Source organism: Perca fluviatilis, chromosome 6 (assembly GCF_010015445.1).
Source record: "Perca fluviatilis chromosome 6, GENO_Pfluv_1.0, whole genome shotgun sequence".
Lineage (NCBI taxonomy): Eukaryota > Metazoa > Chordata > Actinopteri > Perciformes > Percidae > Perca > Perca fluviatilis.
The window spans coordinates 15,952,105-15,967,208 of record NC_053117.1 but is presented as its reverse complement, the minus strand read 5'-3'; the positions used below and the strand labels follow the sequence as shown (position 1 = coordinate 15,967,208).

The 15,104-nt window shown below is 42.5% G+C and overlaps 1 protein-coding gene across 4 annotated transcripts in view; it reads right to left on the bottom strand.

Annotated features, from left to right (window-relative positions):
* fam172a (family with sequence similarity 172 member A) overlaps positions 1 to 15,104 on the bottom strand; it is a 155,787-nt gene that overhangs the window by 132,276 nt on the left and 8,407 nt on the right. For all 4 annotated transcript variants that reach the window (XM_039802845.1, XM_039802848.1, XM_039802849.1 and 1 more), the window contains 2 exons: positions 6,097 to 6,162; positions 4,362 to 4,553 (listed from right to left, as the gene is read on the bottom strand). In XM_039802845.1, the coding sequence (XP_039658779.1) occupies positions 4,362 to 4,553; positions 6,097 to 6,162 (258 nt within the window). The remainder of the gene's footprint in view (positions 1 to 4,361; positions 4,554 to 6,096; positions 6,163 to 15,104) is intronic.

Genomic DNA, 15,104 nt, shown 5'->3' with positions numbered 1-15,104 from the left:
GGATGCCCCTAGTTTCACCCTGTGATTGTATGCGTGTGTGCATGTGTGTTGAGTAAAGGGCCTGATTAACTAGCGCAATCAGCTATTTTTCCCCATCGGAAGAGAGGAAAGGCTGACTCGAAGTTCCGAGAAACATGGCTAAGAATTTCAGAGTGGTGCTTTGACACAGGTATGTGCAAGCCCATACACACATAGAACTGTGCGTGTGCGTGTGTGTGCTTGCTTGCTCGCTCATGTGTTTTGCAAAGCCACAAGCTCCCTCCCACATTTGCCGAATGCACTCCAGCTGACCCTTTGCTGCAGGCTTTGAATTTCCAATCAACTTCCCATGAGTAACTTCACATGAGCTGCACCCGGGGCAACTGATTCTTGCCACGAAACATTGCAGGAAAACGGAGCCTAATCTAAACATAATAAAAAGTACAGTATACTCAAAATGTCAACACTTGACCCAACACTGCACTTAACTAAATTTGTAAATCAAAAATATTGTGTAATTGTTATGGTGTCTGAGTTGCTCATAAACAGTTGTACAGCATTGGACTGTGCTAATGAACGATTCACAAATACGTTATCATATCAAACTTGATGACAGTTTGGTCACAGGAATATTCCACTGCTGTCAGTTCTAACACTGCTGGATATCAGCAATGCATTTCCAATTACTTTTTTAAATGAAGTGGTGTAATATACTTATTTCCTCAGGTTTGACACCCTACTTCCCAATTAGTCATTTCCTGAATTTCACAGAATGACTGTTGTCAGTCAATGTGATCTTTGCACTGATTCATTCAGCTGTGGATTATATGTGTAGGTGGAGAGAATGATACTGATAACCACAGAGGTAGCAATAGCAAATGTTAACTGCTGAGTACCTGCCCGATTTGGAAGCAAGTAAGCAATATTTATATTTACTAATTTTTAACATGGTTTATATATGCTTATACTGCTTTTAATACTACGTCATATCCATTATTAATGTGTCATAGTAACAATTTAAGAATACAAAAGTGGTTAGCTGTATACTATTAACACCGTTAAACAACAATGGTGTAGATGGTTGTTTCTCGCCAGGTTTCAGACCTCACCTAGTCATCCCCATTTCTGCTGCACCTCTCCTCCCAGACATTAAATATAACAGGCTGGGTGTCAGCTAACCACTTGGCTGACCAGTCAGGCACTCATGATAAACATTGACTTAGGAGATACATTTAAATGAATGTGTAACTCATGCCGGGCTTCCATGCACTTTTGTCTTAGTGCTGTATGGCAGGTATAAGACAGTATCTTTAAAAAGGAAGATGGGATATCTCTGTCAGAGTGATGATCGTAGCTTACCTTCTACACACTTCTATACGAGTTAAGCAGATGAGATGTTTGAGGGTAAATGAATAAAGGAGGACGAAAATATATGTCAAATACATAATACAATGCAGCCAAAACTCTGCCGATAAAAATATCGCTATGTTAGTGTATGTTATTGAATGCGTGTCAGCTTACCATTTTCATTGTTTTATAGTGCTGACGAGTCATGTGGCATTAGTCTGGCTATCACCAGACCAAGCTCAATCTTTTAAGATTGAACATTAGTCTGGGGAGTCTGCTCTGTATTTTCTACTGCACAAGAGGCGTGATTAATGGGCATAGTTCAAATGACTCTGTACGCAATTGGATAGTCCTTCAACCAATCAGACCAACGATCCAGGTGACGTAGCAGCGACAGCGGCATCAACGGGTTGCTGCCATGGATGTATTAAGAGAGCGGTTGCTGCGCTTCGGTGGCCGCAATGTTGAATGTAAACAAGAAGCTGCTTGGTCGCTCCTCTATCGTCATCGCGTTAAACCCGCCAATAGCGCGCCAGGTGGATAAGGCAGTTTGTGATTGGTCCCCGCAAAATTGTAACGGAAGCAGGATAGATAAACGTACAGGTTTCCAGCCTGAGCTGCAGGGCGAAATCAAATCGCCGGCAGATTGGGCTGGGTTTACCCAGTCTTATGTGGCATACCTGTGGAGCACACTCGTAAGTATCCACTGAAAATACCATATTGAATAACTATAATGGGTACTGCTGATGAGTATTATAGAGATTATCATCCTGGTTAGCTGGTCCCTCTTTGCTTGAGGGGGAACTAATCATCAAAATCAGCTGATGGCGTGTTACGTTGAGAGGAAAACCAGCAAACACTTTGCCACATTATTTTTTGCACTGGTGCTGTAAAAACAGCTAATTGGCTGTCCTTGAGATAGTCTCTACATATACGTGCTTTATCATGGGTTTCTGCTCTTAACATGTTATAAAGCTTGTGATCATGGATTTTGCTTTCTGTATTTGCTGTGCCACAGAGCTGTCATCTCCCCGAGCTGTCATTCATTTGTGAGATGATGATCAAACATGTTTCATCGCTTGTGTGCTGCATGCCTGTAAATTAAAGTATAAAATGTGCTTATATCTGCACTGGACCAATAACTCAACTTCTTTCTTCAGATTGAATAGTAGCTGTACTTCCTGTACATTGCATCTAAAAATTACATCCACACAAATTTCATGGTATGACATAATAAACGACAAACTTGCCCGTAATGGATGCAGACAGAAGGAATTGACTGTAAATGTGTGTGCCTGTCGATCCACTCCACACACAGAGTACAAGGCCTGTGTGTGGTAAATGCCTGGATGATGATTTGTCAGGGTGTAGGAACACGATTTCTTGTTTACTGTGATGAATGAGCAACACTCGCACTACACACACCGTGTTCTCTATATCTAAGCTGTCACTTTGGCTTTCTGCAGCACACCGCCCTGCCTTCTCCAACTGTAATACCAGCCAGGGTAACTGTAATTCAAAGACAGTCTCTGGGTAGCCAAATCATCAGTTAGCACAAAGATGGGCACGGACGCAGGCACCCCAAACCTCTCCCGTTGTTGTACACAGCAGGAGTGGGCTTTACACAGCAGTGAAAGTCTTTATGGCATTCAGATGGATGAAACGAAGGGGCAAGGGGAGAGGGAGAGCAGTATCTCCCCTAAGTCAATTTGAACAGTGGGACGATAACATTGCACAGGCAGTCGTGGCCAGGCTGACAAATGAGCACAGAGATAGGGATGAAAATAATAAGACCGGCAGAGCCACATTTTGCTTGCTGACACACAGATGTATACACTCGTGTGTGATCATATGGTGGGGAAAGAAAAAACTAATTTATATTTTACATTACATCATATACATAGGAATCATGCATCATAAGAATGCATAATTTTTGTTCTTGTATAATGATGATCATGTTGAAGAATATGCTTTATTTCACTAACAAGGACAATACAAGCCTAAATATTGGGTTGAGGACTGTACCGTAATAGTATCATTCAAGAATAGGAGTCTGTGTTTGCACCTGTGAATGAATGTCTGCTTGTTATTTTTTGCTTCTGTGGAGTGCAGAAATTGTTCACCATCATAGAATTTCTCATATGACCCCGGGACAAAGTTTCCTTTCCAATCCGCACTTGTGTAAACTGTACAATGAAGTGGACCGAGTCGATACAGTACATCCAGAGTCTGAGCTTTGAAAGCACACAGCAAGAACAAATTATCCACAATCACATCCAAACCTGCAGTCAAATACAAGAAAACAAAATACCACCACACTCTGCTTCTGACTGTGCCACATCACCTTCTCCACAGCCCCAAAATATTCAAGCCTGCTTTTAAAAACAAAACGTTGTGTGTTACTCTTGTCACACCAATATCCCATCAGGCTAACCACTGTGGTAGTGGTGGTACCAACGACCACACGGGAACACGCAGCCTGAATTATTTTTGTCACACAATATATTCTTTGCAAATTAAGTAGAGAATATAAACGTAAAGTATTTAAAACTAGCTGCGAAACAATAATTAATAATAATTATACTGTTTATTGATCCCCAGTGGGGATTAAAATTTACACACAGGCCTGAAATACACACAGACATGCTCAGGACCTATTCATGCACAAATGGAGAGATGTCAGAGTGAGTGGGCTGCCAGTGCTGGACCAGCACCCTGAGCAGTTGGGGGGCACGGTGCCTTGCTCAAGAGCACCTGGCAGTGCCCAGGAGGTGAACTGGCATCTCTCCAGCTACCAATCCACACTCTGTACTTTGGTGCATACTGGGACTTGAACCAGCGACCCTCCGGTTCCCAACCCAAGTCCCTAGAGACTGAGCTACTGCCACCCCCTAATAGACAGTATTCTAATATCTTACATGCAGTGTCCTCAGTGCAGTCAGCCTACCCAGTCCCTCTTAGCGAAACATGAAACAGGACAAAATCAGTTCAACATCCAACAGAATAGATTGCACTTCTTTTGTTGTGCCCCCTACCTCCATGGCTCTGGTGATGAAGGGGATTTGTGTCCCTGAGTCCAGGTCCTGGTTGATGATGAGTCTACGGGCCCACTGCCCGGCCCGCACCACGCCACTGCCCTGGATCAGCACCAGCAGTTTAGAAGGGTTGGTCAAGGCATCTGGGCTCAGGTAGATGAAACTGGTGGGTTCATCTTCTGTAGCATCCACCTAAATGTTCAGGAAATCACAGGTTACCTGTGTCAGTAACGGAAAAGTCCCTTATATAAGGAAGAATGTATACTTTCCCAATAATGTTCATTCATTTTTTTAAACTGCTCAACATGTTTTGAATATGATTTCATAGACTTTCGGGACATTTAACTCAATCAAAATAAATCTTTGCCGTTTCCGTGCAACAGCAGCAAATGCAAAAGATTATCCAATTGAGATTTCTGCTGGTTCAAAGAATCTCCTGATAATGATTATGAAGAGAAACGGTTTCTTATGTAACATGCATGAGTTTAAGGAGAAACAGCCTTCTCCTCTGTGGCCTTTGTAATTAAAAAAGCTCATATGCATCAGTACACTAAATCAGCAATAATCATGATTAGAAAACAGCCTGTGTGTGATTAAAACTGAGGCAGAAAGTAATGCGGACAGAAAGAGAGGCTAAGTAAGTTAGTGAGTGTTTGTGTGTGTGCATGCGCTCCGTCCACATCCCATGCGCCGTTGCATCCCTACCAAGTATGCCTTGAAGAATCTCTAAGGAGACAAACACTGTCCATAAAAGCCATGGGTGGCAGCTGCAGGAACTTAATCCAAGCAGACAAAGAGAGCCGAGCGGGGGAGAAAATCTTACCCTTTATTCTCTTGTGCTCCCTCATTCCCTCTCCCTATACTTGGCTGTGGTTAATCTTCTTAAAATCTGCGGTCACAAGTTCAATGCCACGCAGGTGGACGGACCCACCACTAATACACAAATACACACACACGCCATATACACGCAGGCGGGTGGGCAGCAGAAAAGCAGAACAGAGCAATTTTCCAGAGGAATAATGAGATAAATAGGCCAGGCAGATAAACCAGTAAAAGTGTATGGGGGCTAATGAAAGGCGCTGAGTCCCTGGCTAGGTGATTTATGGACACTGTTAGTGCTGGAGCTAAGTCTGCTATGCTTCTAAACACCGGCGCTGCCTAACATCCCTATAAATGCAGCCTGAAAAATGATCACAACTTTTATAAACAGAAAAGGAGCAGGCTTGGAGGGGTAAAGGGGGGCAAAAAGAGACAAACATGCTTCTAACAACAAATAAAAGGGATCAAGTGTGTGCTCTGAGCCTGGATGAGCTGGGCAAAGAATAACTCCATGATGGCAGAGTAGAAAGTCCCCTTCAGCGCAAATGAATGCAAAACAGATTAAGCATCAGCATGCTGTGCCTCTGCGCCTTTGAAATGACACGTCACAATACAGTTAATTTGTTGAGGAGACACTTTTGCACAAAGGATGTGGGCAGAGGAGGGGGGAAAAGAAAGAGAGGGAGTAAGAGAGAAACTGAGTGAGATAGAAAGAGAAAGACAAAGACTGATAGAGAATGAGGAGAGCTGACGCCTCACAATACCCTTTTCTTGATTTTTTTAAACAGGACACTCAATATCATAATCACACTCTGAAGCCTAAGCATTTACGTCAATTTTCATATTTAATACCCCCTTTAATCTTCAAGGGCATGAATCAAAAAGAAACATGCCTCTTTTCACTCTGGGTACTTACTGGCAGGATTGCTTTAGTCATGTTGCACTTTTTCTCCAACAGCTCATAAACATACTGAGTGATGATCTGGAGAGAGAAAAAGACACAGAACACACACACACACACACACACACACACACACACAACACACACACACACACACACACAGTCAAACATTACAGTAATATATGGTCTAATGCAATTAATATTTTCATATTGATACAACTCCAGCAACAAAAGCCAACTAAACTCTGTATGTGTGAATAAGTAATAGCAACCACTGTCATGCTTGCAAACAGAATAAAAAATACTATTCAAAACCCTTGTTTGCCCTCTGGTATGTGTGTATACATGAGCTACTTGAAAGGGTCTGGATTGTACTGTGTGTGTGTGTGTGTGTGTGTGTGTGTGTGTGTGTGTGTGTGTGTGTGTGTGTGTGTGTGTGTGTGTGTGTGTGTGTGTGTGTGTGTGTGTGTGTGTGTATCACAGTGCAGTTAGAGTGTTGAGGTTGTAAGTGCCAGGAGAGGAAATCTCCTGTACAAGCGAAGGGCTGATGTAAGTTATGTTTATCCCCGCAGCCACAGCACTAAAGAACCTTGTATACCGAATCATTCCAACCCCAGGCCAAGCCTTTCATGGTTCGGTGACATTAACAACTTTCTTTTCCGTTTTCCTTCTTTCCTCCTTTTCTTCTCCCCATGTCCTGCTCAGCTGAGAACAGTGAGAAGCGCTTTGTGGAACAGATTTTGATTTTTGATCAGTTGTGAGAGAAAGACAGAGGAGTGGTGATAACAGATAACAGGGCAAACGACCGCTGGCAGTGTGCTGTGTTGGACCTATTGTCGCTCTGATGATGTTTCACAAACACACGCGATGACAGAGTCCCTGTCCTGTACATGTCACGACAAAACAATGATGGGTTGATGGACCACAGGGAGAGCTGAGCAACATGCTGTCCTGCGGTAAAGTCTCACTTTGGTGAGCTTTTGAAGCATCCGACTTACCAATTCAGGAAACCAAAGGCCAGCGGTGGCGCCACAGCTACAAAGTGAGACCAACTGACTGACCCCAAACATGGCATCAGTGACGCACAGGTTTCATTATGTGTGGAGAGGGGGGAAACTGTACATTGACACTTTTACACATGAAATGTAATAGGGATGAAACAATAAAAATATCTGCAAATAAATGTAATGTTTTTAATTAGGCTATTAAAAGATTTCCTTTAAATATCAATATAAACCATTGCAAAACTGTACAAAAATAATAAGCATTCTTGAGTGCAAACCAGAGACATTCACAAGCAGCTAGTGTGTATTGGAGCCAATCAAAAGTAAACTTGCTCTGCGTAAGTTACAGCATGTAGTAGTAGTGTAGTAGTACAGCTACATGACAATAACACTGAATGTCAAAAAACATCCTGCTAATCCTAAAAGCAAGCAAGCTAAACTCAGTCAAACTGATATTACATTTCCCCAAGTTCCCTACAGAAGTGAGAACATATTTGCCCTGACTGGCGACATGAGACTATAGTAAAAACATGGATTACTGGCAAAGAGTGAAAAACTGATGAGATTCTTTTGGGCCATGATCTCCTTAGCTTTTGTAATTGTTGGTGCACACACAAAAAAATGATTCTTTAGACTACGCTCTGAAATGTCAACCACAGGACAATAAAATTATGCATATCCCCAAAAGTACATGTTCCAAACTCCAAACACTTTTTAAATGGCATGAATTGGCATTTTGACACAGAAAAGAAAGGACAACAAAAGGCCAAATGCAACTTAAGAGTACTCAAAAAAATATGTTTTGCTTTTAGGTCAAATGTGAAATCTCATGATAATCACAATATTGCCATGCTCTTTTATGCTCAAAAGAAACTCAATCCTAACTTGATTTACAGCTAAAACGAACAACATACAAGAATAACATTATGCACCAGACACATATTAGCCTTATGACAATGCCAATCAAAGGCCAGCAGACCGACCAAATGAGATGATCGAAAAAATGCTAGAGGAGCTAAACCAACCCCACCAAACCTCCAACAGCTAATTCACTAAAATGTCAGCCGCTCTGATGAAGACTAAAATGATTCCGGGCCTCAGTATGCTAGTGTTTAATGACATCAATAAGCCTCACAGGAAATTTCATTTGCACTACGTTATTTGTTCAGTGCCTCAGGTGGCTAGAGAACCATCTGATATAGAATAAGGAGAGAGATTTATAGGGAACAAGAGAAGAGAGAACAGGGGAAAGAATGCAAGTTTCACTGTGTAAATGCATTTCCACTGATAAAAGGATACTGCAGATCCTAAATAAGAATCCAATATCCAAACTTGTATATAGGCTGTGTGGTCATCTGTGTGCTTTAGTTCATAATAAAACCTGCAGCCAGATTGTCTTTTCAGTAAACAAGATCTAAAAGTAAGACTTGAAAAAGGGACAGTACCATCATTCCACTGCATCAAACCCAAACTTTTGAGAAAAAAATGGGATAGACTCAGAGTAGGAGCACACAACTCAGAAACAACACAGACAGTGTGCACGTGCGCACACACGCACACGCACACACACACACACAGTCAACCTCCTTCTGTGTAGACCTCAGAGGACCACGTCCTTAGCAGCTGATCAGTACCAAAAAAAAAGCCTCTTTGTCACCTAATTACCAATGTGTTATTAGTGCTTTAATGAAATGCCTGCAGGAAGCAACGCTGAGTGGCTGCATTGTCGGCATTGTCGGCATCAGACGAAAGGGGAAGCATGAGGAGTGGATTTGGAAAATAATTTTAAGACACACAAAGAAAAAGGAAGGGAGGTGGTGAGAAAGAGAGAGAAGAGGAGAGAGAGAGATAAAAGTAACCTAAATCACTTCAAATCAATAGATTTCAAAGCCATAGACATGCTTACAATGTCCTTGTTATATGCAACAAATACGTAATAACATTCAGGCTGAAAAGAAATGAGCGCAACATTATCTGAAATGTCAACGTAATGTTAGATTCTCTCTATCATAAAGAGTGGGGTCAGAATGTTACATCCAAAGAGACAGAGCAGTGGCCATGAGTGACAGTTTACGGAAACATTTGTAACCATTGTAACCCTCACTGACTTTGTCACTCTGGACTAAAAAGACAGAGTCAGCTATGGTAAAAGTGGAGTTTCAATTGTCTGCTACGACAGCTGGGTGATGATGTATCCTTAAATAATGGTGGGCTTTCTACATGACCGTGAGAGCGGTCATGGGAGAGTCTAAAATAGACCTTCTGTGGCTGAGGTCACCTCTGTGTCTGCGGTTTGTTTGTGTGGAAAAAGCATTGTGGCGATGAAGCAAGAAAAGCAGGATCAGGGAGGAAGGAAGGGACTTAGAGGAGGGCTCGGTTGGAGGAAAGAAAAAAAGACAAGAAGGGAGACGTGGAGAAGTAATCCCCAGGAGCCAGAAGTTCGTGCCAGCTCCCAGTGCAAAGAACAGCTGAGAGGAGAATGAGCGATGGAAGGAGCGAGAACAGTACAGTACGTGGCCTCGATAAGAGGCCTTAAAGTGGGTGGGCTGTAACATCAACTCCTAGCAAACGTCTGGCCATCCCCATAACAATCTCTTCATCACTCTCACTCACACACCATGCCAAGGTCTAAATGAAGACCATTGCGGCTGCAAGTCGATATGTTTTTAAACCCCTCACTATGGAGAGAGACCTCCCGCATTATGTGTGCACATGTATCAGTTAACGTGCGTGTGCATGTGTGCTCTTGCACTGATTACAACAGTCATGCCTGGTTTGGATGACCGCACCTAAGGCGATAAGGAGATGATTTTTCCGGGCATGCACGAAAACAAACGTTAGGAGGAAAAGAACCAGCACAGGAAGAGAGGTGGGAAAGAAGAGGAGATGAGGAACAAGAGTAAGGGAATAGAGAGTAAGGCAAGTATGAAAAGAAAATAAGGATAGGGATCAGAGGATGATGAGAAGGAGGCAGGGAGGCTAAAGGTTGAGATGGTCAACGGTAATGAAGAATCTGAGATAATTACTGGGGAGGAAGAGAAAACAATGATCTGAAACCAGCCCTCGATGAGACGAATGTGAAACATGAACTGATGTGTATCAGGGAAGCTGTAAGTTTCATTGGGATTGACTTAATTTAATGCCAGTCATAGTGAAATATACAATCAATTTATAAATGAAAATCATTTTGAAAATACATTTTAAGTAATCAGAAGTCATAGTTACCAAGCTGTTGTAAGGCCTTGTGAGGCTTCCCATTTAATGAATGTAATTGGAGACATTTCTAACATATTGGGGCCTATCATCTGATAAAACTATCTCAGTGTCAGCCATGTGCACAAATATACTTAAGACAGCAGCACATACACAAGAAACTCATGTACAGACACACACACCTCTTGTCTCTGTAGTCCAGAGTCCTCTCCAAAAGCCACTTAGCCATTAAAACCAGAGAGCAAGAAGAGGCATCAAAGCTGTTTATATAATGAAACTGAAAGAGCTGTTCCATGCCATATCACTGACTGCAACCAGGAAAGTATTCCTTCTTCTCTAGAGACTATAGGAGAGGAAGAAAAAGAAGAAAAAAAAAGAAGAAAATCCCCTGAAACAATGCAGCACAACAACAGCCGCAACAACAGCAAAGCGTACTCAGAAAGAGAGACTGCGAAAATGAGAGAGAGCATGAGGCAATAGAAAGGTTGTTTATTTTAAGTCAGCCTTGTGTACCAACAAAAAGTGGTATTAAAATAGAGCCTATTGTTGTGAATTTGTGATCTGTCAGTCCGTGTGGGAAACAAAGAGAGAGAGAGAGAGAGAGAGACACACACACAGAGAGAGAGACTGGTATTATTCCCATGAGGTCTCTGTCATTCTTCTGTCAGAGGAGAGAGGGCTCTCCAGGGGAAGAGAAAGTTCTCAGACACAGACGGACAGACAGACTGTTTACACACTAGTGAAGATATCCCTCTCTCTCACTCCTTCTCCACCCTCTCAGCACTACTCATCCTAATGGCATCGTAATGACCTCCTCAGGTGTTAACTGAGAAGCCGGCAGAGGTCTAATTCAAAGTAAAGTACTGTATGCCACCCTGGGTGCCGGCGGTAGCGACAGATGCCAGCGCTGTAACTACCAGCCCTCCTGTCTTTTCTCCAACACCGCACTCAAACCCCCCACCCCCAGTCCAATTCCCTTCTCTTTCATCAACTCTAATCCACCTCACCCACTCCCTGCAACCATTTTTGTCTGACTGTGTCTGCTTCCTCCTTCATGCTCTCATCAGAAGCTGCAGCGGAAGTGTTTAAGTGTTTTGGGAATGGAGACGTGATGGCAGTCAGTGAATCTGGGCAGACAGCTGTCATTTATAGTCCCTCTTTAGAGACAGCCCATTAGCTTCTCAACAAAATGGTCCACGACTGGTATGGGGCCTCCTGATGCTTTAAGTACAGTACGGAGGCCTGTCTGCGGGGTTCCCACTGTGGGCCTGACGCAACACTTCATAACTGCATTATGACTCTTTAAAGTTGATTCATAAGAACGCCACACCTTAACAAAATGTAATTCATCTTTTTTCGGTTAATGTTGATTATCTAAACAGTCTACAACATTTCTGCTTCCTGTGGAAAAACACACGCATACATACAATACATCTAATGGAATAATCTAAAGGCTGCACCTGCACTTACACAAAGACTACTGCACGGGCACGGATAAATATTTGCGTTGCAGCAATGTGAACGAATGAATAATTGATTTCAGCTTAATGATAGTACTGCAAGCTAACTCTTCACAAGTACACAAACATCAACGAGCTGGCCACTGACTCTCCACAGGTCTTCCACAACGATCTGTATTAAATCCCACATGTTTTTCTGCATATATTGTTTGTCCTGAGACTAGCATCCAGATGTATGTAGATGATATTGTAATTTATGCACATGGTAGAGATATACCACAAGCTACCATTAAGTATCATGAACTCAGTTTAGAATACAATATAATATACATATTGCCATTCCCCTCAGTGTTTTGCTCAAGGGCACTTCAGCAGGGCCTTAAACCTTAGCCAGCTAGTCACCGCTATGACAACTCCCAGCATCCATAATGTGGAGAGGGAGACAGGAAGAGAAAAAAAATAACAGAGCGACAGCAGAGAGTGTAAGAAACACAGAGAGAAGAGAGAGAGAGAGAGAGAGAGAAATGAAGAAACAGAGAGAAAAGAAGCGACGGCTTTATAATTCAGCCATCTGGCTAGCTTTACTTCATTATAATATTGTGTGTGTGTGTGTGTGTGTGTGTGTTACAAATTTGTGAGTGCCTTCCATTCCACAGATGCAGGCAGAGCAGAGGAGAATCCTCATTTATTAGAAGCTTAATAGAGCTCTATTTGGGCCAGGCCCTATGCTTGTCTTCTATCAGAGAGATTCATCACCAAATCACAAGAATTAGACTACAACTGACACCCACACAGGCTGAGGGGACTCCGCTGCACTGAGCAACACTGTGCAGATAGCGTGCACTGTATCACAGCTGTAATATGGCCATTATGATAACAGTCGGAGTCAAGGATGGAAAATGTCACTACGACAGCAGTCTGTGGGTTCTTCAGTCTTGGTTTGTGTAGTATTTTAGTTTGAATATGACAAAACCGAATACAAAAGCAAGAAAGAACACAATAAAGAATATATTAGACCAATATTACAATTTACAAACTGTGGTAAATGGAAATGATAAGAGAATCAGATCCTCTAAATTGGTGCTTAAACTCTTTATAGAGTGCATTAGGAACATAAAAGGATATTTCAGTTGAAGACTTCTTATTTGTCCTACTTATCCAGAGACCTACAACCATAGATGCCCTTTCTTATGGTATTGCCATACCTTCAGACTACACAGAGAGACATAAAAAGGCATCAGTGAGTGGGCTGTCTTGGGGTAAAAAGGAAAAATAGCTGTATGGCCCAAATAACGTAGCTTTCCCTTGAAGGATTTTATATCAGATAGTTAATAATCAGGTGCTCCCTGAGGACATTCAATGGTTCTCATTCCAGAGCTCATGGTTCTAAGGAACATCATTATCCTACTGTCTGTTTGCACTGAGTCAGTACACTGTACTCAAACAGTATATTCAAAAAGCTGAATGTGTAATTTACGTTTTGTTTTACTGACCTTCTTTTCTATCCCCTTTTCCTCAACCTTCATTGTTCAGTTTTTTTCAATAAATGTTTTCCTTTGTATTCATTTAAGTTTGCTGTTGTGTTGCCCAGTTGCCCATGCACACATTTGCCCTCCCCTTATATACATATGGCCTATGGTATCCATACAAAGTAGTGCAGCCTTTTCAGAAATAGCATCTGCAAATCTTTCAACATTATAACATAAATACATGGAAACATTTTAGAATAGTTTTTTATAGATGAAAAATAAAGAGTGAAAAATTATTCACTGCTCTTGTGCTCAACCCAAATTTGGTTCCCATCTCTTTCTTCTGCATGGAGGCCATCATACCAACATCCTCATGCTCCCTCTCTCTATCTGTCCCTCCATTCAGACGAGGCTGAAGTGCAAATTGGACATCTGGTGCTGTGATGTGTCTGACAATACAGCTGCCACCCCCCAGCCCCCTCACACATGTACAGACACACAAACACGCACACACACACATCTTCTTCCAATACAGGACCATGAGGATATAAAGACAGTAAGGGGAAAAAAGAAGTGAGAGATGGACAGAGGCGGATCTGTTTTAGCAACTTTCAACAACAAGGCAATTCAAAATGCTTTACATAGGATATAAAGGCATAAGATATAAATCTGTGTGTCGTCGGCATGTCGTTAGGATGAGCCTGATTCTGGGCGGTGGTGGGGGCCACTGTACGAGGTAGTAGGACCATGCCCAGTAGGATAAAGAACAGGCACATTGGGGGTAGCAGAAATGGGGCAGGGACTGCCCGTCCGATGCATCTTCTCTACTGTCTGCACTGATGCCAGGCAGATTTCCTTGGATTGTAATGGCGGTGATTCAAGATCAGTGTAGCTCATTGGCATCCATCAACATCACATCCAGTTCCTAAATCTCTGATTTTAGTTTGTTAGAGATATCCCTAAGAGAGGAGGTAGATGGAGACGGATGAAGCAAACTTCTTCTTCCTCTTCTTCAGTCTCGGCAGCCTGGGCAGGAGCTGCTCTCTCTTTTTGTCATCTTTCTTATCAGCAAAGTTGGGGTTACACAATGTGCTCCGTTGGGAGGGAGGCAGACGACGTGGCAGTGACAAGGGGTTGGATTTAATGCCAGCGTTAACCAGCGCTTCCATTTTCATCAATGAATCCCAAAGGGGGTGAGGCAGGGGAGAGTGAGGGGAGGCAGAATTAGGAGACAGGTCCATGAGCTGGTAATCAGCACTTGTCACTTATCACATATTGATAGTGAGTCGGTGATGTTTTGTCTTTGTGGCGCCGAGGCTCCTGTGTGTCAGGGTGCATCATCTTAGGCCTGGCCGATTGGGTGTCACAGGCGGAACCAAAATGGGCTATCAATACTTTAACTGTAGATCTGCTTGGGTGGAGGCCATCTGCCTTGAAAAGATGCCTAAATCCCCACAACAGATGAAGTTATCAATACAGTTGATCCCTTTCAGACCGCAGGTTTTGATGAGCCATGTGTAGAGTCCTAAGAGTCTGCGGAACCCGTTTATCAGTCTGTTAAACGTTGGCAGTAGTTTACCAATAATAATAATAAAACTGGGCTTTCTGGGTGTCCAGACAGTTACAGAATAGAGTTCCAGGTTGAATCGTCTCCTAGATGAGTTGATGGTGTCACTGAGAAATAACTGTCCATTTAAATATTGTTGTGTTGAGTTCTGATGAGCTAACTCCCTGACAGAAGACTTTGGCAGAGTGTTGTGGAGTTCAGAAGACTTCTCCACTGCGAATATCCCAGTCTCAAGTACAACAATCTTTGGTAACAATTCATGACATGTCTTTACACTCCAATTCTGTTTTGGTCATGTTAACATTGTGGG